Source organism: Nerophis ophidion, linkage group LG27 (genome assembly GCF_033978795.1).
Source record: "Nerophis ophidion isolate RoL-2023_Sa linkage group LG27, RoL_Noph_v1.0, whole genome shotgun sequence".
NCBI lineage: Eukaryota > Metazoa > Chordata > Actinopteri > Syngnathiformes > Syngnathidae > Nerophis > Nerophis ophidion.
The window spans coordinates 5200370-5227772 of NC_084637.1; the positions used below are offsets into that span (position 1 = coordinate 5200370).

Sequence of the window (27403 nt, forward strand, 5' to 3'; positions counted from 1 at the left end):
AGCGATTCAGATGTAATTAGACACATTTACTAGGATAATTCTGGAAAATCCCTTATCTGCTTATTGTGTTACTAGTGTTTTAGTGAGATTATATGGTCGTACCTGAAAGTCAGAGGAGTGTGGCCACGGGTGTGGTGACCGCCAGTGTCTCTGAGGGAAGCCACGTTTCTCGACGAGGCGAAGCGAAGGCAGCAGTTGCGGCCGGGCTGAGCTTTCCCCCCCCCCCCTCCACGGTGGAAGCATCCCACGTTCGGGGGCGACCGGTCGGCGGAGGCAAGAGCGTCCGCAGCTGCCTCTTTGACAGATTCACGAGGAACGACGCAAGCTATCCGCTCATGTCTACGGTAAGAGCCGACTTATTACCACCATTTTCTCACCGAAACCTGCCGGTTGACATGTGGTAGGGAACCATGTTGGCTTGACGGCTCTGTTCCATAGTAAAGCTTCACCGTCATCTTTCGGGAATGGAAACAAGGAAACACCGGCTGTGTTTGTGTTGCTAAAGGCAGCCGCAATACACCGCTTCCCACCTACATCTTTCTTCTTTGACGTCTCCATTATTAATTGAATAAATTGCAAAAGATTGAGCAACACAGATGTCCAGAATATTGTGTAATTATGCGATTAAAGCAGACAATTTATAGCTGGGATCGGGCTGGAACAACATGGCCGAGACGTCACGCGCACACGTCATCATACAGGAAATTTAAAATTGCAATTTAGTAAACTAAAAAGGCCGTATTGGCATGTGTTCCAATGTTAATATTTCATCATTGATATATAAACTATCAGACTGCGTGGTCGCTAGTAGTGGCTTTTAGTAGGCCTTTAATGGCATTAAAAAACTAACTGAATATAATGGAAAGTAACACTCAATATTTTGTTTTCGTTCTCCTCCTGTGTATTCAAATTAAAAAAAAAAAAAAAGATTAAATAAAATTGAAACAGTAAGCACACAAACAGCGACACTGGTGTTTGTAAACATATTATTGGAAAAAGAAGACACAAACACGTCAACCTACAGACAAGCAAACATGATAGCTCTTACACATTTTTTTACACAGCATTAACGTCAGTGTTTATTGTCTCACCAACCACATACCTGCCTTAAAATGTACGATACAGTAAAACTTGTTTATGCCGACATGACCCAAACCCAATCTAGCCACATTTGTGACTTTACCAGACATCTAGAATAGGAATAAATATGATTTTTTTTTTTAAAGGGCGTTCATTGACATGTCTTCCTAACTTTACAGTTTTCCTTTTTCAGGTGTTTTACTTATAGTTATGCTTTGTTGCATGTTTTTGACACATGGGTGAATGTTGTAAAGTTTTGTTGTCGAAACCAGGTTGTTACTGATGTGCTTTTATTTTGAAGTTTACTTTGCACTGTGACTGTTATTTGATAATTAGGAAGTTATTAACATGTCAAAGTGAATGGATTTGTATCAAGGGTGTCAAACACACGGTCCATGTGCCATATCAGGCCCGAGAACAGGTTTAATCCGGCCCGTGGCCTGCAAGGTGAGTTTGCCAAGTATAAAAATGAGCTGCTATTATTTTATTGAAACAAAACTGTTGTTCTAAATGTGTCCACTAGATGTTGCAATTGCAATTTTTTGTTGTTTTTGTTTTGTAATAGCAATTTGGGTGCAGCCCCTGTCACACATGACACTGTTTAATCAATAAGCTGCCCCTGCTCCTGCTGGCAGCAGATGGCGGCAGACTGATGCAGCATCCATGCACAATACCTTCGTTCCTTGTATATGATCCACTCAATGGATAACATAACAAAACGCTAAGATGCAAAGACTTTACTAGTAGTTGGAGTTCCCGGCAGCGCTCGCACTTGTGTGTGTGAATGGGCGAATGTGGAAATACTGTCAAAGCGCTTTGGGCTCCTTGAAAAAGGGGTAGAAAAGCGCTATACAAGTACAACCCATTTACCATTTGAAAGCGAGTTACGCACCCTGAACTTCACTGTAAAAATGTGTGTTTTCTACATTTGTTGTTCTATTTTAATTTATGCTTAAATCTACCATGTTCACATTGATTAAGTTTGTTGTTAAGTTGAAAGCGAATTGCACACCCTGAACTCCACTGTAAAAATGTTTGTTTTCTACATTTGTTGTTCTATTTTAATTTATGCTTAAATCTACCAAGTTCACATGGGTTAAGTTTGTACTTAAGTTTAAAGCGAGTTGCACACCCTGTACTCCATTGTAAAAATGTGTGTTTTCTACATTTGTTGTTCTGTTTTAATCTATGCTTAAATCTACCATGTTCACATTGGGTAAGTGTGTAGTTACCTTGAAGTCAGCTATGGTATCATTTTGATAATTGTGATTTAGTGAATTATATTTATATAGCGCTTTTCTCAAGTGACTCAAAGCGCTTTACATAGTGACACCCAATATCTAAGTTACATTTAAACCAGTGTGGGTGGCACTGGGAGCAGGTGGGTAAAGTGTCTTGCCCAAGGACACAATAGCAGTAACTAGGATGGCACAAGCGGGAATCGAACCTGCAACTCTCAAGTTGCTGGCACGGCCACTCTACCAACCGAGCTATGATAATTGTTTTGTTTCTATTATAATTGTAATATTTGAATTATGACGAATGAATGTGTTGTGGCAGTTGCGGGTGTCACCAATGCAGCGGTGTAGAATAGAATGGAATAGAAAGTACTTTATTGATCCCTGGGGGAAATTCAGTTTTTTTTTTCAAATTTGAAGAAACAGCAACAGAGGCGGGCGGTATGGATGGTTGATAGAGTGGGCGTGCCAGCAACTTGAGGGTTCCAGGTTCGATCCCCACTTCCGCCATCTTAATCACTGCCTTTGTGTCCTTGGGCCAGACACTTTACCCACCATTGCCACCCACACTGGTTTATTTGGTTTCACTATGTAAAAGTGCTCTGAGTCACTGAGACTGTTTTTTAATTCTTTTCCTCAGAATTTTCAACTAACATGAAGTGTTTTGCCTAGAGAATTATTTGTAAAATGTACATTTTCAGAGTTGTGCTTGTTTTTTTTTGTTTTTTTATTTATCAAAGCCAAACAAAAAAAACTATCTGAAGTTGGTTTTATTTTGAAGTTATCGTGATTTTACCATGGATTTTCCTCCATGCGGGCTAAAATGAGTTTGACACCCCTGACTAAGTGATCTAAAAAAGTGGGCCACTTTGTAGTCATGAGAAGGGCACGTTAGACTAGGACTCGGTGAGTTGGTCGACATAAACGGGTTCTGCATCGCCAAAGAAGCTGCTCAGTCCACGAACATAGGTTCCATTTCCTGCTTTAATACTCCTCGCCCTCTTCGTCTTCATCCAGCGAGTCGACGCCCACCTCCTCGTAGTCCTTCTCCAGGGCGGCCATGTCTTCCCTGGCTTCGGAGAACTCTCCCTCTTCCATCCCCTCGCCGACGTACCAGTGCACGAAGGCCCTCTTGGCGTACATCAGGTCAAACTTGTGGTCCAGTCGAGCCCAGGCTTCGGCGATGGCGGTGGTGTTGCTCAGCATGCACACGGCCCTCTGGACCTTGGCCAGGTCTCCGCCGGGAACCACAGTGGGGGGCTGGTAGTTGATGCCCACCTTGAAGCCGGTGGGACACCAGTCCACGAACTGGATGGAGCGCTTTGTTTTGATGTTGCTAATCGCCACGTTGACATCCTTGGGCACCACGTCGCCGCGGTACAGCAGGCAGCACGCCATGTACTTGCCGTGGCGAGGGTCGCATTTCACCATCTGGTTGGCGGGCTCGAAGCAGGCGTTGGTGATCTCCGCCACGGTCAGCTGCTCGTGGTACGCTTTCTCTGCTGAGATGACGGGGGCGTAGGTCGCCAGAGGGAAGTGGATTCGCGGGTAGGGCACCAGGTTGGTCTGGAACTCTGTCAAGTCCACGTTCAGGGCGCCGTCGAAGCGCAGCGAGGCCGTGATTGAAGAGACGATCTGACTGATGAGCCGATTCAGGTTGGTGTACGACGGACGCTCTATGTCCAGGTTCCTGCGGCAGATGTCGTAGATGGCCTCGTTGTCCACCATGAAGGCGCAGTCGGAGTGCTCCAAGGTGGTGTGCGTGGTCAGGATGGAGTTGTACGGCTCCACCACGGCGGTGGACACCTGAGGGGCCGGATAGATGGCGAACTCCAGCTTGGACTTCTTGCCGAAGTCGACGGAGAGACGCTCCATCAGAAGAGACGTGAAGCCGGAACCGGTTCCTCCGCCAAAGGAATGGAACACCAGGAACCCTTGGAGACCAACGCACTGGTCCGACTGAAAGAAGAAGGTATGCTAAGTGTTCTACAAGGTTACGCAACATGGACGGTATACTACTTTGGTTGAAGAAAGAGCTTTCACTACTTCTAATGATGCATTCTAAACGTGGCCCGCAAATTTGACAGTGGCGAGTAGTGGCTAATGTCCCTGTAGATTCTGAATCAATAATCCTCGACTCCATGGCGACAAATATAAACTTTTTCTTACGAGTACCATTAGCACTTGAGGACGAGGAATAGCTAAACATGTTACTATACACACCGTCGGAGGATAGAGAAAAGCAAACTGCTACGGTTGAGCTCTTGAACGGGTGGGCAGATCAATACAAATGTGGACTGTAACGATACCGGCTTTGGGTCCTTGGGAATAGGTACTTTTGTGTGTGTTTAAATGTGTTCAAACAGGTTAATTGTTAAGAAAAATCGTTTGACATTCAACACTGAGCTATGCTATCCATTTGTTGTCCATCCATCCATCCATCTTCTTCCGCTTATCCAAAGGAAGCCCAGACTTTCCTCTCCCCAGCCACTGCCTTGGGATCCCGGGGCGTTCCCAGGCCATAGTCTTCCCAACGTGTCCTGGGTATTCCTCATGGCCTCCTACAGGTCGGACGTTCCCTAAACACCTCCCTAGGGAAGCGTTCGGGTGGCATCCTGACCAGATGCCCGAACCACCTCATCTGGCTCCTCTCCATGTGGAGGAGCAGCGGCTTTACTTTGAGTTCATCCCGGATGGCAGAGCTTCTCACCCTATCTCTAAGGGAGAGCCCTGCCACACGGCGGAGGAAACTCATTTCGGCCGCTTGTACCCGTGATCTTATCCTTTCGGTCATAACCCAAAGCTCATGACCGTAGGTGAGGATGACAACGTAGATCGACCAGTAAATTGAGAGCTTTGCCTTCCGGCTCAGGTCCTTCTTCGCCACAATGGACCGCTAAAGCATTCGCATTACTGAAGACGCTGCACCGCATCTCACGATCCACTCTTCCCGCACTCGTGGACAAGACTCCGAGGTACTTGAACTCCTCCACTTGGGGAAAAATCTCCTCCCCAACCCGGAGATGGCACTCCACCCTTTTCGGGGCGAGAACCATGGAACCATTTGTTATCTTGTTTTCTCATACTGCTGTGTCTTGTTTGCAAGTATTCTACTGCACTGTATTTATAGTAGTTCGATGGCAGTAGTGTATAGAACTACGGTCTGTTGCATTAGCAGGAAGTAGTCTTTGCCATTAAGTTGAATGAGCCTGTCTTTTCTTTTGCTGGGCCCTACAAATTGTTTATGGTGTGCCTATTAGACACCAGCTGTTTGATTGTAACGTACATCGTAGTTTTAGTTTTCATCCATCCATTCATCCATCCATCTTCTTCCGCTTATCCGAGGTCGGGTCGTGGGGGCAACAGCCTAAGCAGGAAAACCCAGACTTCCTTCTCCCAAGCCACTTGGTCTAGCTCTTCCCGGGGGATCCCGAGGTGTTCCCAGAACAGCCGGGAGACATAGTCTTCCCAACGTGTTCTGGGTCTTCCCCGTGGCCTCCTACCAGCTGGACGTGCCCTAAACACCTCCCTAGGGAGGCGTTCAGGTGGCATCCTGACCAGATGCCCGAACCACCTCATCTGGCTCCTCTCCATGTGGAGGAGCAGCGGCTTTACTTTGGGTTCCACCCGGATGGCAGAGCTTCTCACCCTATCTCTAAGGGAGAGACCCACCACACGGCGGAGGAAACTCATTTGGGCCGCTTGTACCCGTGATCTTATCCTTTCGGTCATGACCCAAAGCTCATGACCATAGGTGAGGATGGGAACGTAGATCGACCGGTAAATCTAGAGCTTTGCCTTCCGGCTCAGCTCCTTCTTCACCACAATGGATCGATACAATGTCCGCATTACTGAAGACGCCGCACCGATCCGCCTGTCGATCTCACGATCCACTCTTCCCCCACTCGTGAACAAGACTCCTAGGTACTTGAACTCCTCAATTTGGGGCAGGGTCTCTTCCCCAACCCGGAGATGGCATTCCACCCTTTTCCTGGCGAGAACCATGGACTCGGACTTGGAGATGCTGATTCTCATTCCGGTCGCTTCACACTCGGCTGCGAACCGATCCAGCGAGAGCTGAAGATCCCGGTCATATGAAGCCATCAGGACCACATCATCTGCAAAAAGCAGAGACCTAATCCTGCGGTCACCAAACCGGAACCCCTCAACGCCTTGACTGCGCCTAGAAATTCTGTCCATAAAAGTTATGAACAGAATCTGTGACAAAGGACAGCCTCGGCGGAGTCCAACCCTCACTGGAAATGTGTTCGACTCACTGCCGGCAATGCGGACCAAGTTCTGGCACTGATCGTACAGGGAGCGAACCACCACAATCAGACAGTCCGATACCCCATACTCTCTGAGCACTCCCCACAGGACTTCCCGAGGGACACGGTCGAATGCCTTCTCCAAGTAGACTGGTTGGGCAAACTCCCATGCACCCTCAAGAACCCTGCCCAGAGTATAGAGCTGGTCCACAGTTCCACGACCAGGACGAAAACCACACTGTTCCTCCTGAATCCGAGTTTTAGTTTTGATTACTAAATTCCGAGGTGTTGAAATTGCCATGTAAAACGACTAATGGTAACCTTTAGCATGAACTAAATGAACATAAATTTTGCGCATTTTTAAAAAGCGGAGCCCAAGGTTACATTTGTGCATCTTCGTCTTGCTTTACTGGCGTGGAAAATCACAACATTATATCGAAGCAACAATGGTATCGAAATACGGCACCGTATGATTTTACCAATAAAGTACTGAATTTGCTCCCCTAGGTACGTTCTGCGGTTAATTCTCACCAGCTTGCGGATCCTGTTGAGGACGGAGTCGATGTGCTCCTTTCCAACGGTGTAGTGCCCGCGGGCGTAGTTGTTGGCGGCATCCTCCTTCCCAGAGATGAGCTGCTCTGGGTGAAAGAGCTGGCGATACGTTCCAGTGCGAACCTCGTCTGGAAGAGGACATCAGCATGAGAAGAGTATAGTAAGTTTTTTTTTTTTTTAATGTCCCATCCAGCTCATCAGGCAAACCATATAGTTGATGTTGATGCCCATATATGCTTTACCTATTTCATTAAGCTTAGTGGCCAAAAACGTGGACAGCACCTTTAAGCTCTCATTTCCAACTACTGAATTGGGGTCTTATGGCCACTTATGTGGACACTTATACTGCCATCTGGTGGTGTCAGAAGAGTATTACATACAATGGAATTTGGAGAAAAAAAAAAGGTACAAATAAGAATTAGCATGTTACTAAACATGAAGTACACGTTTGTGTACTTATGGACTAAGTACATCATATCAAAATAAGATTCTTAGTTTTTATTCTAATTAGGGTCCAATAAGCCTTAATAGCAAAGAGAATTAAAAAAATCATGTAAACAAACATTTTGGGCCTTGAGAGGTTAAAGATTGTTGCCTTGTTGGTATTTGACTTTATTTAATGGATTTATTTAATGTTTGGCCCAGCCGGCCCGGAGCAGGAGGCTATAGAAAGAAGAAGAAAAACAAGACAGAGGGGGAATTTGTGAGGACTAGAGGGGGATAAGACTGAGACAAAAACAACAACAAAAACAGAAAAATATCAGCAAAAACGATATGTACAAATATGACACTTAAAACGATAAGCACAAAAATAAAAAGCAGTTAGTGAAATAAATATTAATTACCCAGGAATGACAATGGACATTGTTGCACTACAACTGGAGCATGATGCACTATTGATAATAAATAATAATTACCTCTATTATCAACGATAAAGTTGTTTCAAAATGCAACAATAGATATATGTAATGGAAACTTGAATTACAAAAGAAAACAAGGTAACACTTTAGTATGGGGAACATCATCTAAGTAAAAAAGGCTTAATTTAGACTTATTTGGATACTAGAGGAACATATAAGGGTTAGGGTTACTAATATGCAATAATTATTAGGTTATTGAGCGAAGACTCTTAGTTAATGGCTTGCTAGTGTATAATAAGTACCTAATAATGCCTAATTAACAGCCAATATGTTACTAATTTGCATGTTAATAAGCAACTAATTAATAGTGATTATGTGTTCCCCATACTAAAGTGTCACCGAAAACAGATACATGGAAGGGAAGAAAGAGAAGCAAGCTATATTAACCTTGTAGATTGTTATAGTAAAAGTAGGTTAAGTTGTTTTACCAAGACTACCCTTGGGGGACAACCTTAATATATGTTTGATGAAACATGATTATATGCATGAGTGTATGTATGCATATGTGCTTGTATATCTACATGTATGTGTATATATATGTTTGTGCAGTGAATGTATGTGTATATGTATGTTTGTGCAGTGAATGTATGTGTATATGTATGTTTGTGCAGTGAATGAATGTGTATATGTATGTTTGTGCAGTAAATGTATGTGTATATGTATGTTTGTGCAGTAAATGTATGTGTATATGTATGTTTGTGCAGTGAATGTATGTGTATATGTATGTTTGTACAGTGAATGTATGTGTATATGTATGTTTGTACAGTGAATGTATGTGTATATGTATGTTTGTACAGTGAATGTATGTGTATATGTATGTTTGTACAGTGAATGTATATGTTTGTGCAGTGAATGTATGTGTATATGTATGTTTGTGCAGTGAATGTATGTGTATATGTATGTTTGTACAAAAATGTATGTGTATATGTATGTTTGTACAGTAAATGTATGTGTATATGTATGTTTGTGCAGTGAATGTATGTGTATATGTATGTTTGTGCAGTGAATGTATGTGTATATGTATGTTTGTACAGTGAATGTATGTGTATATGTATGTTTGTACAATAAATGTATTTGTATATGTATGTTTGTACAGTGAATGTATGTGTATATGTATGTTTGTACAGTGAATGTATGTGTATATGTATGTTTGTACGGTGAATGTATGTGTATATGTATGTTTGTACAGTAAATGTATGTATATATGTATGTTTGTAAGGTGAATGTATGTGTATATGTATGTTTGTACAATAAATGTATGTGCATATGTATGTTTGTAAGGTGAATGTATGTGTCTTTGTATGTTTGTGCAGTGAATGTGTGTGTATATGTATGTTTGTACAATAAATGTATTTGTATATGTATGTTTGTACAATAAATGTATGTGTCTTTGTATGTTTGTGCAGTGAATGTGTGTGTATATGTATGTTTGTACAATAAATGTATTTGTATATGTATGTTTGTACAGTGAATGTATGTGTAAATGTATGTTTGTACAGTGAATGTATATGTATATGTATGTTTGTAAGGTGAATGTATGTGTATATGTATGTTTGTACAATAAATGTATGTGTATATGTATGTTTGTAAGGTGAATGTATGTGTATATGTATGTTTGTACAGTGAATGTATGTGTATATGTATGTTTGTACAAAATGTATGTGTATATGTATGTTTGTACAGTGAATGTATGTGTATATGTATGTTTGTACAATAAATGTATTTGTATATGTATGTTTGTACAGTAAATGTATGTGTATATGTATGTTTGTACAGTGAATGTATGTGTATATGTATGTTCGTAAGGTGAATGTATGTGTATATGTATGTTTGTAAGGTGAATGTATGTGTATATGTATGTTTGTACAATAAATGTATTTGTATATGTATGTTTGTACAGTGAATGTATGTGTATATGTATGTTTGTGTAGTGAATATATGTGTATATGTATGTTTGTATAGTGAATGTACGTGTGGATGTATGTACCGTGTGTACTCAAACCGGCTCGGAGCGTACTGCCTCTGTCGTAGCAGCGGAGGAATGAGAAACTTTGAAAGGATTGCTTAGTATTGTGGCCAAACAGCTCCATTTTTGTTTCATCTGACATCACATGGACAAAGATAAGACCTTCTGGAGGAAAGTTCTGTGGTCAGATGAAACATAAATTAAACCCCGCCAGGTTGCCGTGCCTTATTTTGAGTTTGTTGTTGTTGTCCCGTGTGTAGTGCTTTAGTTCCTGTCTTGCGCTGTTATTTTGGTGACCCTTCTTCCTGTTTTGTTGTTTGTTTTCCTGTAGCAGATTCACGCCTTTTCGTTTCATCCGACCACAAAACTTTCCTCCAGAGGGTCTTATCTTTGTCCGTCTGATGTCTGACGGAACAAAAATGGAGCTGTTTGGCCACAATACCCAGCAATATGTTTGGAGGAGAAAAGGTGAGACCTTTAATCCCAGGAACACCATGCCAACCGTCAAGCATGGTGGTGGTAGTATTATGCTCTGCGCCTGTTTTGCTGCCAATTGAACTGCTGCTTTGAATGGGACAATGAAAAATAGTTTCAGGACAACCTAAAACCATCAGTTGGTTGGGTCTTGGGCGCAGTTTGGTGTTCCATCAGGACAATGACCCCAAACTCACGTCAAAAGTAGTAAAGGAATTGCTAAATCAGGCTCAAATGAAGGTTTTAGCCACTCCTCTTGACAAAATTGGTGAATTTCAGCTAAATTTGTTAGTTTTCTGACATAAATAAATGGGTTAAATGGGTTGTACTTGTATAGCGCTTTTCTACCTTCAAGGTACTCAAAGCGCTTTGACACTACTTCCACATTTACCCATTCACACACACATTCACACACTGATGGAGGGAGCTGCCATGCAAGGCGCCAACCAGCACCCATCAGGAGCAAGGGTGAAGTGTCTTGCTCAGGACACAACGGACGTGACGAGGTTGGTTCTAGGTGGGATTTGAACCAGTGCCCCTCGGGTTGCGCACGGCCACTCTCCCACTGCGCCACGCCGTCCCTACATGGACTTGTTTCTTTAGCATTGTCCACACGTTTAAGTCAGGACTTTGGGAAAGCCATTCTAAAACCTTCATTCGAGCCTGATTTAGCAATTCCTTTACTACTTTTGATGTGAGTTTGGGGACAATGACCCCAAACAATGACCCCCCGTGTGGACAATGCTGAAGAAACAAGTCCATGTCAGAAAACTAACAAATTTAGCTGAAATTCACCAATTTTGTCAAGAGGAGTGGCTGTAGAAGGGTTATCGACATAAACGGGGTGGACTGAGACGGGTTCCACTGTACTGGACGTGTGTAGTAGCCCAACTCACCAATGACAGTAGGTTCCAGGTCGACAAAGATGGCCCTGGGCACATACTTTCCTGTGCCGGTCTCACTGAAGAAGGTGGTGAAGGAGTCGTCGTGGCCTCCTTTGGGCTTGTCGCTGGGCATTTGGCCGTCGGGCTGGATGCCATGCTCCAGGCAGTACAGCTCCCAGCAGGTGTTGCCCATCTGGACGCCAGCCTGGCCGACATGGATAGAGATACACTCGCGCTGGGGATAGAGGAAAAAGAGGACAGATGCATTATTTTATTTATTTTTTTTAATTAGATTAATCCCAGATCATCACTCGCTTGCACAATTTCAATTTAAGATATGAAACCCACTCAGTTCCCCAGGTAATTGTCCCCTAGTGCCTATATCAGATACGAACACACAACAATATATCAGTGTTTCCCCTATAAAATGTGTTAGTTAATCTTCAGGGGGCGGGCACCGGGGAAGGGGGTGGATGTAAGGATCGGTGTAACTCGGCCTGTAACTCCACCTCGTCACTGCTTGATTTTTGTTATATAAATGTTATATTTTTATCAACATTTTATAGCAGGGACCCTACCATTCAAAACTAGGCTGCTACGTTACTAATGATTAATGTGACTATAGCTGAAAAAATAGCACAAAAGCAATAGGAGGGACTATTCATCCCTGAACACCATGGAGTTCATGTAGGCTTTATCAATCAATCAATCATTGTTTATTTATATAGCCCTAAATCACAAATGTCTCAAAGGATTTTACAAAACCATTACGACTACGACATCCTCGGAAGAACCCACAAAAGATGCAGTTACATTATTATATCAATTATCAGAGACCGAAACGCTTCATTTATCATAATGTCCTTTTTTGCTGCTTCAACACAGCTCAATCAAAACAGAAAAATGTAAAGTGAAATAACTTAGTTGTTAACTGTAGGTCGATGATGCTTGTCTTTCTCTCAGACGGACAGGGTTAGTGTTAGGGCTTTGCTGTCCGTAACACACAGACGCATGCATGCTAAAAAAAACGTCATGCTAAAAGCTAATTAGCCTTCACCTCAAGGACTGCCAGCGAGCTGAGCTGCCGCTTATGTTTCTAGAACGTCAACGGGCTCATAGTGATGTTACCGGTAGTTGACTTGGAAGTGTTTGTTATAATTTGGGGAGAGTCCACGGCGTTATGGTTACCTGCGAAACACATTTCAAGCTTACTCCCCCGTCTCGCCTCTTTGCCTCTGAATACGCACTGCTGATTGGCCGCTACATGCGCTCTGAATACGCACTGCTGATTGGATGTTATTACTCTGCGTGTAACCAATCAGATGGTTCTGTGGGCGGGACGAAGCTGGGTGCTGCAGAGACGTACTGACAGAGGCAGAACTAAGCGGAGCAGCTTGTTAAGACTTTAGCTTAGGCGGTGGCTCTTTGTTGTTAAGGCGGCCACCCTAACAACAAAGCGCTGCCGGAGACCCTGTATATGCAAACATAAAATTCAATCCAACAAAGTGTATTAAAGTACATTTTGAATACAATGCCACAAGCTTGGCACAAATATCTTTGGGCAGTTTTGCCCATTCCTCTTTGCAGCACGTCTTAACCTCTATCAGTGTGGGTGGGAAGTGTTGGTTTTCATCCCGGATGTCTCTGTACTTTGCTGCATTCATCTTTCCGTCTATCCCGACTGGTTTCCCATGTTCTGCTGCCGAAAAACAACCCCACAGCATGATGCTGCCACCACCATGCTTGACTGTAGGGATGGTTTGATGAGCGGTGCCTGGTTTCCTCCAAACATGATACCTAAGAGATCGATCTTTGTCTCTTCTCCACAGAGGAATGTTGTAGCTCTGACAAAGTGACCGTCGGGTTCTTGGCCACCGCCCTGACTTACTTAGGCGAAGTCTTACACTAAGCCGGATAACCCGTTTCAGCCACACAAGAACCATTCTTTAAGGGCGCCGTCTATTTCTTGAATCTCTGGCTCTTAGCTTTGTATGGACTCAATGATCGATTAAAAAGTGAGCTCGGAGAGGAAGTGACGGCAGAAAGAGCCAGCTTCATAATAAAGCGGTTTCGTAACTCGGAGCTAACCACTGGAAATATGGAGACGAGTCAACCAGACATGCCTGTGTTTCTCCTTCCTGTCACGTGCGGGGGGTCATTTTACTGCGGGGTCATTATTTTAGACCAGTTGATCTGCCGTTTCTTTTCTTTTTCTTCTATGTCCCACTCTCCCGTGTGGAGGGGGTCCGGTCCGATCCGGTGGCCATGTACTGCTCGCCTGTGTATCGGCTGGGGACATCTCTGCGCTGCTGGTCCGCCTACGCTTGGGATGGTTTCCTGCTGGCTCCGCTGTGAACGGGACTCTCGCTGCTGTGTCTTGGATCCTCTTTGGACTGGACTCTCGCGACTGTGTTGTATCCATTGTGGATTGAACTTTCACAGTATCATGTTAGACCCGCTCGACATCCATTGCTTTCCTCCTCTCCAAGGTTCTCATAGTCATCATTGTCACCGACGTCCCACTGGGTGTGAGTTTTCCTTGCCCTTATGTGGGCCTACCGAGGATGTCGTGGTGGTTTGTGCAGCCCTTTGAGACACTAGTGATTTAGGGCTATATAAGTAAACATTGATTGATTGATTGATTGATCGTTCCTCCAGTGCAAACATGGACACTCCGGACAACAACGTAAAGGTAAAATGATTTAATAACAAAAACACTAGTACAAAAACAGACGAAATACACAAAAGAAACGTGTGCCGAACGCACGGAAGCTAAAGCTAACACTAGCACAGGTTCGGGAAACAAGAATAGCGTACGTGATTATTGCTCACCGCAAACAAGGGACCAAGACCGACTGACGGGACAAGGCAGGCTTAAATAAGGAAGTAATTAACAAAAACAGGTGTGCGCAGGTGAAATTAATATGTTACCATGGTGACCAAACTGACTCACAAAGGTACACAAACAACAAAGGGAGTCCGAACTAACAGAAAATAACTAAACTAAACATGATCCAGACTACGGATCATGACACTTCCTCTACATCATGGGTGTCAAACTCGGGCCCGCCGTGTAAATTAATTTGGCCCTTGAGGTAATATCAAATTAACATTAGATGCCTCTGTAACACTGCATTCACCGCTGATACTCGTACTTGCCAACCCTCACGATTTTCCCGGGAGACTCCCAAAGTTCAGTGCCCCTCCCGAAAATCTCCCGGGGCAACCATTCTCACGAATTTCTCCCGATTTCCACCCGGACAACAATACTGGGGGCGTGCCTTGAAGCGTCCTCTACAGCCTGTCGTCACGTCCGCTTTTCCGCCATACAAACAACATGCCGGCCCAATCACATAATATATGCGGCTTTAACACACACAAGTGAATGCGAGGCATACTTGATCAACAGCCATAAGGGTCACACTGAGGGTGGCCGTATAAACAACTTTAACACTTTTACAAATATGCGCCACACTGTGAAGCCACACCAAACAAGAATGACAAACACATTTCGGGAGAACATCCGCACCGTAGCACAGCATAAACTCAACAGAAGAGATACCCAGAATCCCCTGCAAGTTTTGCATTGAATATTAAACAAGCAAGGCTTATATAACTTTATAGTTACATGCAAAATCGAGTTTCAAATTTTGATAAATATATAAAAATATCAATGGCATATCAAATAAAATTTAAATAAAAATTGAGGTAGCGGGCTTTGGTGGTAAGGGGGGTGTATATTGTAGCGTCCCGGAAGAGTTAGTGCTGCAAGGGATTCCGGGTATCTCTTCTGTTGAGTTTATGTTGTGCTACGGTGCGGATGTTCTGCCGAAATGTGTTTGTCATTCTTGTTCGGTGTGGGTTCACAGTGTGGCGCATATTTGTAAAAGTGTTAAAGTTGTTAATACGGCCACCCTCAGTGTGACCCTTATGGCTGTTGATCAAGTATGCCTCGCATTCACTTGTGTGTGTTAAAGCCGCATATATTATGTGACTGGGTCGGCGGAAAAGCGGACGTGACGACAGGTTGTAGAGGACGCTAAAGGCGGTGCCTTCAAGGCACGCCCCCAATATTGTTGTCCGGGTCGGAAATCGGGAGAAATTCGGAAGAATGGTTGCCCCGGGAGATTTTCGGGAGGGGCACTGAACTTTGGGAGTCTCCCGGGAAAATCGTGAGGGTTGGCAAGTACGAGTATCAGCGGTGTATGCAGTGTTAGAGAGGCTCTTATCTTAATTTGATATTACCTCAAGAGCCAAATTAAATTACACGGCGGGCCAGAGTTTGACACCCATGATCTAACACAATTTCCCAACTCATATGGAAACGGGGTTTGCATTTTTTGTTCTTGTTTTTGAACATCCATCCATCCATTTTCTACCGCTTATTCCCTTTCGGGGTCGCGGGGGGCGCTGGCGCCTATCTCAGCTACAATCGGGCGGAAGGCGGGGTACACCCTGGACAAGTCGCCACCTCATCGCAGGGCCAACACAGATAGACAGACAACTTTCACACACTAGGGCCAATTTAGTGTTGCCAATCAACCTATCCCCAGGTGCATGTCTTTGGAAGTGGGAGGAAGCCGGAGTACCCGGAGGGAACCCACGCATTCACGGGGAGAACATGCAAACTCCACACAGAAAGATCCCGAGCCTGGATTTGAACCCAGGACTGCAGGACCTTCGTATTGTGCGGCAGACGCACTAACCCCTCTGCCACCGTGAAGCCCTGTTTTTGAACAATGTGCTCTAATTGTTTGTTACTGTCGGTGTTATTGTAGTGGAAAAAACAACAACTCAATATTCCTGGCCTGCAAGCGGCCACACCTTCTGACATTCTGACATTGCCGTTAAATATGGCGATGGTGCTGGAAGTGCTTCCACGCCCTGTGCAAATATTCCCAAGTACCTTTTGAAAGTCAGGGCGGGGGCGGCGGTGGGAGGAGGCAGACGAGAGACGCAACAAGTCAGGTCTCGTCGTTTCGGGAGTTTGGCCTGAAACAAACTTTTCAGCATTTTGCTGACAAGGCTCAATTCCAGGCAGCGCCCAGTCGGACTCTTCGTGTAGCGGATGTTTATGCCTTCAGAACACAAGCCCGTCAACTAATCATCATGCATATTTGGCCACCATGACCTCATTCCCTTGGAGGGGGGAGGGGACCTGACTCACAGAAATATTTGTGTTGTTGTGACATTCCTCTCTCTCTCTCTCTCTCTCTTTCAAGCCCAAAAAACATGTCCACAATGGAGCTCATTATGATTTCCCACGGAGCGGCCCTGGCTGAAAACCGGTATTGATTTTTTTTATTTTTTTATTTATCCTGTTGAAGCCTTGACCCTTGTAATAAGTGTAATAAGTGTAATAAGTTATCTATATGCAGACTTTTAGGATAGAAATATGTATTTTATTCTGAAAACAAGCATTATTCAACTTGTGCTTTTTCAATTAAGCATCCATTTTCTGTGTGGGGAAAACGAAAATATTTTATTTGAAGAGTTTTCCCCTCCGATTTTAACATTAAATATAAATATAAATATTCATGCTAGAATAAGATTGTGTTGTAAAGTCGAAGACTAGAAATAAGTAAATATCTCTTTAAACTAAGGAAATTCTATAATTTTTTAACAATTTAAAATATCGATATTATAAATTGATAATAATTACTGTACAGTCAATAAATTGATGATTACTGTACAATTAAATAAGTGATGTATCGTGCAGTGCAAAAAAACAAAAACAACCTGACAATTTTAAGCTAAAAGGCTGGATTTTAGGAAAAATTATCTATCCATGCAGCTAGTTAATTTTTACTTGTTTATAAATCCAAAATAAGAGTTTTAGGATGGAAATAAGTATTTTATTCTGAAAACAAGCATTATTCAACTGGTGATTTCTGAATTGAGCATCCACGGGATATTTTATATGAGGGTGAGTCTTTTTCCCAATTTTAACACTAAATATAAATATAAATATTCATGCTAAACTAACAATATGTTGTAAAGTCGAAGACTAGAAATAAGTAAATCGCTCTTTAAACTAGGGGAAATTCTATAATGTTTTGAAAATTTAAAATATCGATATTATAAATTGATAATAAATACTGTACAATCAAAAGAAAAAACCCAGGAAAAAGACTTTAAGCCAGCAAAAAAAAATATTTTTGAATAATAATGATTGGACTACATTGTCTAAAAATAAGTAAATAGCTTCTGGTGAGGCAACATTCATACGTTGACCCTTGACCCCTCGCACCCTCTCCTGGGGGAGTTGCTAAGTTTGGAGCCAGCAGCCAGCTCAGCTATTTTGAGTGATTCCCGCTGCACTCGCCCTACATATGGCCGCCATTATCATCCACATTGGGGCTCGTAAAACAAACATCCTCCCCTCCGGTGTGGCAACGTTCATACGTTAGCTGCTGGTTGCAACACAGGAAAGTAGATATTGCATCTTCTTCCTGTTTTAGAAGAAGACGCCATTGTGCTGAACACAACATGGTGAGGGATACGGCACATTTAAGTGTCGATTGGATACCAAGTCACTGCTTTACAGCACCAATATTACTTTTTGTACTATTTTTCAAGTATTTTAAATGACTAAGTTTGCCTATTATTATAATATGAGTGGTGGGGATTAAATAAACTATGCTTATTTCTTCTAATCGTTTTTGGACATGACAAACTGTAAATAAGTGTAAGAAAAAAGAAACTGACAAAATGGAACATAAAAGGGTAGATTTTAGGGAGAAAAAAAATTAAACACTATTGAAATTATCTGTCCATGCAGCTAGTTAATTTTAATCCTAAATAAGATTTCTATATGCAGACTTTTAGGATAGAAATAAGTATTTTATTCTGAAAACAAATATTATTCAACTTGTGCTTTTTCAATTAAACATCCATTTTTTGTGCGGGGAAAACGAAAATATTTTATTTGAAGAGTTTTCCCACCCGATTTTAACATTAAATATAAATATAAATATTCATGCTAAAATAAGATTGTGTTGTAAAGTCGAAGACTAGAAATAAGTAAATAGCTCCTTAAACTAAGGAAATTTTTTTAACAATTTAAAATATCGATATTATACTTGAAGAGTCCCCCCCCCCGATTTTAACATTAAATATAAATATAAATATTCATGCAAAAAAAAAAGAAGATTATATTGTAAAGTTGGAGTCTAAAAATAAGTAAATATCTCTTTAAACTAGGGAAAAATCTATAATTTTCTAACAATTTAAAATATTGATATCATAAATTGATCATTATTACTGTACAGTCAATAAATTAATAATAATAATTACTGTACAATTAAATAAGTGTTGTATTGTGCAATGCAAAAAAAAACTAACCTGACAATTTTACGCTAAAAGGCTGGATTTTAGGAAAAATGATCCATCCATGCAGCTAGTTAATTTTTACTAGTTTATACATCCAGAATAAGATTTTTATATACAGAGATTTAGGATGGAAATAAGTATTTTATTCTGAAAACAAGCATTATTCAAAATGTGCTTTTTCAATTAAGCATCCATTTTTTGTGTGGGGAAAACGAAAATATTTTACTTGAAGAGTTTTTCCCCCCCGATTTTAACATTAAATATAAATATAAATATTCATGCAAAAAAAAAAGAAGATTATATTGTAAAGTTGGAGTCTTAAAATAAGTAAATAGCTCTTTAAACTAGGGAAAAATCTATAATTTTTTAACAATTTAAAATATCGATATCATAAATTGATCATTATTACTGTACAGTCAATAAATTGATAATAATTACTGTACAATTAAATAAGTGTTGTATTGTGCAATGCAAAAAAAAACAACCTGACAATTTTAAGCTAAAAGGCTGGATTTTAGGAAAAATTATCTATCCATGCAGCTAGTTAATTTTGACTTGTTTATACATCCAAAATAAGATTTTTATAAAAGGAGTTTTAGGATGGAAATAAGTATTTTATTCTGAAATCAAGCATTATTCAACTTGTGATTTCTCAATTAGGCATCCATTTTTTTGTGTGGGGAAAACAAAAATATTTTATTTGAAGAGTTTTCCCCCCCGATTTTATCATTAAATATACATATAAATATTCATGCTAAAATAAGATTGTGTTGTAATGTCGAAGACTAGAAACAAGTAAATATCTCTTTAAACTAAGGAAATTCTATAATTTTTTAACAATTTAAAATATCGATATTATAAATTGATAATAATTACTGTACAGTCAATAAATTGATAATGATTACTGTACAATTAAATAAGTGTTGTATTGTGCAATGCAAAAAAAAAAAAAAAACAACCTGACAATTTTAAGCTAAAAGGCTGGATTTTAGGAAAAATTATCTATCCATGCAGCTAGTTAATTTTTATTTGTTTATACATCCAAAATAAGATTTTTATATACAGATTTTTAGGATGGAAATAAGTATTTTATTCTGAAAACAAGCATTATCCAACTGGTGATTTCTGAATTGAGCATCCACGGGATATTTTATATGAGGGTGAGTATTTTTCCCAATTTTAACACTAAATATAAATATGAATATTCATGCTAAAATAAGAATATGTTGTAAAGTCGAAGACTAAAAATAAGTAAATAGCTCTTTAAAGTAGGGAAAATTCTATAATGTTTTAAAAATTTTAAATATTGATATTATAAATTGATAATAATTACTGTACAATCAAAATAAAACACAGGAAAAAGACTTTAAGCAACCAAAAAAAAAAAAAAAATTAGACTACATTGTCTAAAAATAAGTCAATAGCTTCTGGTGAGGCAACATTCATACGCCAACTGCTTGTTGCAACACAGGAAAGTAGATATTGCAGCTTCTTCCTGTTTTAGAAGAAGACGCCATTGTGGTGAACACAACATAGTGAGCGATACGGCACATTTACTGTTGATTGGATACCAAGTAACCACTATACAGCACCAATATTGCCCGATACTTTTTACTTACTGTAATATTTTTCAAGTATTTTTAATACATTTGTAAGGTTTCCTACAATTGTTATACGAGGGGTAGGAGTTATATAAACGCTTGGTTATTTCTTCTAATCCTTTTTGGACATGACAAACTGTAAATAAGTGTTGTATTGTGCAATGAAAAAAAAAAAAAAAACCTGAAAATTTTAAGATAAAAGGCTAGATTTTAGGGAGGAAAAAAAACAAAACACTAGTAAATTTATCTATCCATGCAGCTAGTTAATTCTACTTAGTAATACATCCTAAATAAGATTTTAAAATCTAGAGTTTTAGGATAGAAATAAGTATTTTATTCCAAAAACAAGCATTATTCAACTTGTGATATTTTATATGTGGTTGAGTTATTTTTCCCAATTTTTAAAATTAAATATAAATATAAATATTCATGCTAAAAATAGATTATGTCGTAAAGTTGAAGAATAAAAATAAGAAATGATCTCCTTAAACTAGGGAAATTTCTATAATTTTTTAACAATTTAAAATATTGATATTATAAATTGATAGTACAATCTAAATAAAACACAGCACAAAGACTTTAAGCGAACAAAAACAAATATTTGTGAATAATTTATTTTGTATTATTAGACTACATTGTCTCACAGTATTTTTGTTACCTTAAAATATTTATCCTTTTGTCCATTTTTGTTTCTTATTAGTGCAGGTGACATACAATAAACATAAATGTAACAATATAATTGGAAAATAACTTAACAATATTTTATTAATTTTACCATCCATCTTCTTCCGCTTATCCGAGGGCGGGTCGCGGGGGCAGCAGCCTAAGCAGCGAAGCCCAGACTTCGTTTAGCTCTTCCCGGGGGATCCCAAGGGGTTTCCAGGCCAGCCGGGAGACATAGTCTTCCCAACCTGTCCTGGGTCTTCCCCGTGGCCTCCTACCGGTCGGATGTGCCCTAAACACCTCCCTAGGGAGGCGTTCGGGTGGCATCCTGACCAGATGCCCGAACCACCTCATCTGGCTCCTCTCGGATGACAGAGCTTCTCACCCTATATCTAAGGGAGAGCCCGCCACTCATTTCGGCCGCTTGTGAAGTGAAGTGAATTATATTTATATAGCGCTTTTTCTCTAGTGACTCAAAGCACTTTTACATAGTGAAACCCAATATCTAAGTTAGATTCAAACCAGTGTGGGTGGCACTGGGAGCAGGTGGGTAAAGTGTCTTGCCCAAGGACACAACGGCAGTGACTAGGTTGGCAGAAGCGGGAATCGAACCTGCAACCCTCAAGTTGCTGGCAAGGCAACTCTACCAACCGAGCTAAACCGCCCTTGTAGACGTGATCTTATCCTTTCAGTCATGACCCAAAGCTCATGACCATAGGTGAGGATGGGAACGTAGATCGACCGGTAAACTGAGAGCTTTGCCTTCCGGCTCAGCTCAGGTACAACGTCCGCATTACTGAAACTCATTTCGGCCGCTTGTAGCCATGATCTTGTCCTTTCGGTCATAACCCAAAGCTCATGACCATAGGTGAGGTAAATTGAGAGCTTTGCCTTCCGGCTCAGCTCCTTCTTCACCACAACGGATCGATACAGCATCCGCATTACTGAAGACGCCGCACCGATCCGCCTGTCGATCTCACCATCCACTCTTCCCTCACTCGTAATTTTGCTTGTCACAACAGCAGTGACTAGGTTGGCAGAAGCGGGAATCGAGCCTGCAACCCTCAAGTTGCCGCCACGGCCACTCTACCAACCGAGCTAAACCGCCCTTGTAGACTTGATCTTATCCTTTCGGTCATGACCCAAAGCTCATGACCATAGGTGAGGATGGGAACGTAGATCGACCGGTAAATTGAGAGCTTTGCCTTCCGGCTCAGCTCAGGTACAACGTCCACATTACCGAAACTCATTTCGGCCGCTTGTAGCCATGATCTTGACCTTTCGGTCATAACCCAAAGCTCATGACCATAGGTGAGGTAAATTGAGAGCTTTGCCTTCCGGCTCAGCTCCTTCTTCACCACAACGGATCGATACAGCGTCCGCATTACTGAAGACGCCGCACCGATCCGCCTGTCGATCTCACCATCCACTCTTCCCTCACTCGTAATTTTACAGCATTGTATGTTATTCTATTGTAAATATTGTAAATTCTGAGAGGCAAAATTGTCTTTTTTTCATTTTTATTTATGTAATTTTTTTCTTGTCCAGCTTCTCAGGCAAATCATACAGTTGATGTTGATGCCCATACCAGCTGTTCAGATTTACTTTACAAAAGAGAAGCGTAGGATACTTTATTTGTATTTAACTTCATTAAACGCATTTATGTCATCATTTGGTGCAGCCGGGCCGGAGAAGAAGGGGATAGAAAGACAAAAAAAAAAGGAAGACAGAATTGTGTTTAATGATTTCGTGTAATTGTTTCTTGTGTAACTCGTCCTGTGTTGTACTGCGTTGTGTTCATTTTAAACGTCTTTGGTCCGCCTTGAAAAAATGAGACGCTGCATCTCGAGGGGTTTTCCCCATGACTAAATTCAAATTCAACAACGGAACAAAAAGAGAGGGAAAAAATAAAAAAGACGTTTGAAAAATATCAAGGTCATAATGCTGGTATTTATTCGATGTACTTATACTGCCATTGGTATCTGTGTTATCGATGTTTGGATCGACCTGCTTCACTGTGCATATTTTATTCCATTTTATTTTTATTTCCATCCAGCATCAGACATTTCTATCCATTACATCATATTTACATACATCATATAGATGTTGTCTGCCCTAAATGTCAAAAGTATTTTTTGTTTATATACCCATCATACCCTCCCAAAAAAAACAAAAAAACAAAACAAACAGAAAAAACAAAAACAAAGTAGTATCAACAAATACATCAATTAAATAAACAAAAATAAATAATACATTGATAATAATAATAAACAGAAAAAAAAATTATATATACAGGTACATGTATGTATATAGAAACATACACACATGTTTATGTATATATATATATATATATATATATACGTATATATATATACGTATATATATATATATATATATATATATATATATATATATATATATATATATACATACATACATACACACATATAGGGAGTAATCTTTTTTATGTTTAAATAATCCATTGATAATAATAATAAACAGAAAAAAATAATACAAACAAATACATATATGTATATATACACATACACACATATACATACATTCATACATATAGGGAGTAATCTTTTTTATGTTTAAATAATACATTGATAATAATAATAATAAATAGAAAATAAATTAATATAAACAGATACATGTATGTATATATAAACATACACACATATATGTGTATATATATATATTTATATATATATATATACATACATACATACATACACACATATAGGGAGTAATCTTTTTTATGTTTAAATAATACATTGATAATAATAATAAACAAAAAAAAATAATATAAACAAATACATATATGTATATATACACATACACACATATACATACATACATACATACATACATATAGGGAGTAATCTTTTTTTATGTTTAAATAATACATTGATAATAATAATAAACAGAAAATAGATTAATATAAACAGATACATGTATGTATATATAAACATACACACATATATATGTGTGTATATATATATATATATATATATATATATATATATATATATATATATATATATATATATATATACACATACACACATATAGGGAGTAATCTTCTTTATGTTTAAATAATACATTGATAATAATAATAAACAGAAAAACATAATATAAACAAATACATATATGTATATATACACATACACACATATACATACATACATACATACATATATGTAGGGTGTAATTTTTTATCTTTTTTTTTTTTTTTTTAAAGCAGTGCACTAATTCGAGAAATTTAAATCAGACCTATGGGGCGTGACATCATTGACCCAGTTTTCCCAGTATGAAGTAAATTTCTCCAATTTATAATGAATAAAGGCAGTATTCTGCTCCATGTTATTTACTGTATGACCATTGTGGTTTCCATCCATTGCTTCAAAGTTGGTTCACTATGCATAATTAAGTAAACATGCAAACTTTTTTAAATCCAAAGTAATCACTCCATGCCCCGAACCGAAATTTCCCTCAAAAGGAAGTCCAACTGTTATCTTTCGAACTTTCCCAACTATGCCGTGAACATTACGACATACCGATATCCCGCCTAAAAGGCAGAGGTCAGCGCCCTTCCGCCACAAAACTCTGAACAGAAAAAAAAAAAATCCTTTTTGCATGACGTCAGATCTTTCCACCCCACTTTTAGTGGACATGATCGGATTTTTGAATTCCGTGGTTGACCCGTCCGGTGGCAAAGGACACAAATAGCATGCGGAGGCCTTGCAGAGGCCACATCAGCACTCAGAGCCAGCAGGCCTCCAGCCCCCACATGGAAAGTGTTAACCTTCACCCGAGGCGCAGTCACATGCCGCAACTTTGCTTCCTGTTCTCTTAACACTTCTCAAAACACAAATTCCAAGCACACGAGGTCCAAAGAAAGCTCGACACACGGCACAAAGAAACTCACCATTCTGCTGTTTAGGTGGTCCTTTTTGGCAAAAAAGAAGTGAAAGTCTGGTTGGTCCTCACAGCGTCTATAATGAGAGCTCTGTGAGTGAAGTAAGCATCAGTGTCACACACACACACACACTTTTATAACTGACGGAGGGGGAGGAAATAGAGGTGGAGCCAGTACTTGCATTTTCAAACTTGCGAGAGAACGCTTCCTGGATTGCTTTTTGTTTTATGATTATTTAAACATGTAGACCGCACGTGCCACACACCTCTCTAGTTGACAGCAATTTTGTTCCACTCCATCATACTTTCCTGAGCCAGGAGTCCTCGATTACATTTGTTCCGGTTTTATGTGTTATGCTGCTTGAATTTACAGTTAAAGTACCAATGATAGTCACACACACACTAGGTGTGGCAAAATTATTCTCTGCATTTGATCCATACCCTTGATTACCCCCCACCCCCCGAGCACCCTCCCCCGGGAAGTGAGGGAGCAGTGAGCAGCAGATGTGACCACGCCCGGGAAGCATTTTTGAAAGGTACTGGGTTCGTACGCTACTCTAGTTGACAGCAATTTTGTTCCACTTCATCATACTTTCCTGAGCCAAGAGTCCTTGATTACAGTTGTCCCGGTTTTATGTGTTCTACCGCTTTAAAGTTAAAGTACCAATGATAGTCACACACACACTAGGTGTGGCGAAATTATTCTCAGCATTTGACCCATCACCCTGGATCACCCCCCCCCCCCCCCCCCGGGAAGTGAGGGAGCAGTGAGCAGCAGCGGTGGCCACGCCTGGGAAGCATTTTTGAGAGGTACTGGGTTCGTACGCCACTCTAGTTGACAGCAATTTTGTTCCACTTCATCATACTTTCCTGACCCAGGAGTCCTTGATTACATTTGTCCCGGTTTTATGTGTTATGCGGCTTTAATTTAAAGTTGAAGTACCAATGATTGTCACACAGACCCTAGGTGTGGCAAAATTATTCTCTGCATTTGATCCATCAGCCTTGATCACCCCCCTGGGAGGTGAAGGGAGCAGTGAGCAGCAGCGGTGGCCACCTACAGGAAGCCTTTTAGAGAGGTACTGGGTTCAAATGCCATTCTAGTTGACAGCATTTTTGTTCCACTTCATCTTACTTTCCCCAGCCAGGAGTCCTCAATTACATTTTTTCCGGTTTTATGTGTTATGCCGCTTTAATTTAAAGTTAAAGTACCAATGATAGTCACACGGACACTTGGTGTGGCGAAATTATTCTCTGCCTTTGGCCCATCACCATTGATCACCCCCTTGGGAGGTGAGGGGAGCAGTGAGCAGCTTCAAAGTGACATATATTGTGACTGTGTCACCTCTCCCATGTAATGTTAAAATAAATATTTAATAAAAATTTTTTTATCCAATTACAATTAACCTATTATATTTTAATTTTACCCAGGAGAGGTCATTGCTCAAGGCTCTTTCTCATTAACTTTATACTCCTATTCCCACCCACCTCAGGAATTACACTCACACACTCATTCATTCTTACACACTCACAGGTAACCCCTGAGGTGTCATCATTGACTGTTTGAGAATTTATTTTTGATTATTATTATCTTTAGTATATACTTAAATTTTCAACTATATGTTACTCAAACAACCAGCACATAACATTACTATAACAATGTATGTCGTTTTGACGCCATACAGCCAAATTACTGATTCCATCTATGGGGTTTGTACCCCTGTGTTAAGAGCACACATTGAGCTATCCTGGATCACGTTAAAATAGTTTTTTCACTCATACACAAATGTAATCAGTGAACTATGATTGAGGCGAAACAAAAAACAAGAGCTTCCTAGTTGTGGATTTGAACCGAGTAGTACTGCGTGAGAGGGAGCAGTCTTAACCATTGAGCTATCTTGAGTCTTTTTGTGAATATAATCTGGCTCATTTACTAATGGAATTGTGACATCTGTCGCAGTAAACTAAGATTGATGTGGAGCTAAATTTTTAACCTAAGTTACATATCAAACCAATTGGGATTCAAAACCAGTACACCTGTTTTTGGAGCCCACAATGTTGACCATTAAGGTATCCTGGTTTCCATTAATACATGATTTTCGGTCATATACAAATGCTATCATTTAACAATGATAGAGGTGAAACAAAAAACAAGACCTTCCAAGTTATGGATGTGAACCCAGTAATACACAGCGAGAGGAAGCAGTCTAAACAAATAAGCTATCCTGTATCTTAGCAAGATGTGATTTTCGCTCACATACAAACGCAATCATTAAACTATGATAGAGGTGAAACAAAACACTAGATCTTCCAAGTTATGGATTTTAATCTAATAGTATTGCATGAGAGGCAGCAGTCTTAACCATTGAGCTATCCTGAGTCTTTTTGTGAATATTATCTGGCTCATTTACTAATGGAATTGTGACATCTGTCGCAGTAAACTAAGATTGATGTGGAGCTAAATTTTTAACCTAAGTTACATATCAAACCAATTGGGATTCAAA

The 27403-nt window shown here is 40.2% G+C and overlaps 1 protein-coding gene across 1 annotated transcript; it reads right to left on the minus strand.

Annotated features, from left to right (window-relative positions):
• Positions 1-969: 969 nt before the first annotated feature.
• On the minus strand, positions 970-25047 carry LOC133544251 (tubulin alpha chain-like). Its single transcript, XM_061889410.1, has 4 exons — positions 24910-25047; positions 11395-11617; positions 7118-7266; positions 970-4277 (listed from the first exon to the last, which is right to left on the minus strand). The coding sequence occupies exons 1-4, from the start codon at positions 24910-24912 to the stop codon at positions 3303-3305; spliced, it is 1350 nt and encodes a 449-aa protein (XP_061745394.1). The 5' UTR covers positions 24913-25047; the 3' UTR covers positions 970-3302.
• Between the last annotated feature and the right edge of the window lie 2356 nt (positions 25048-27403).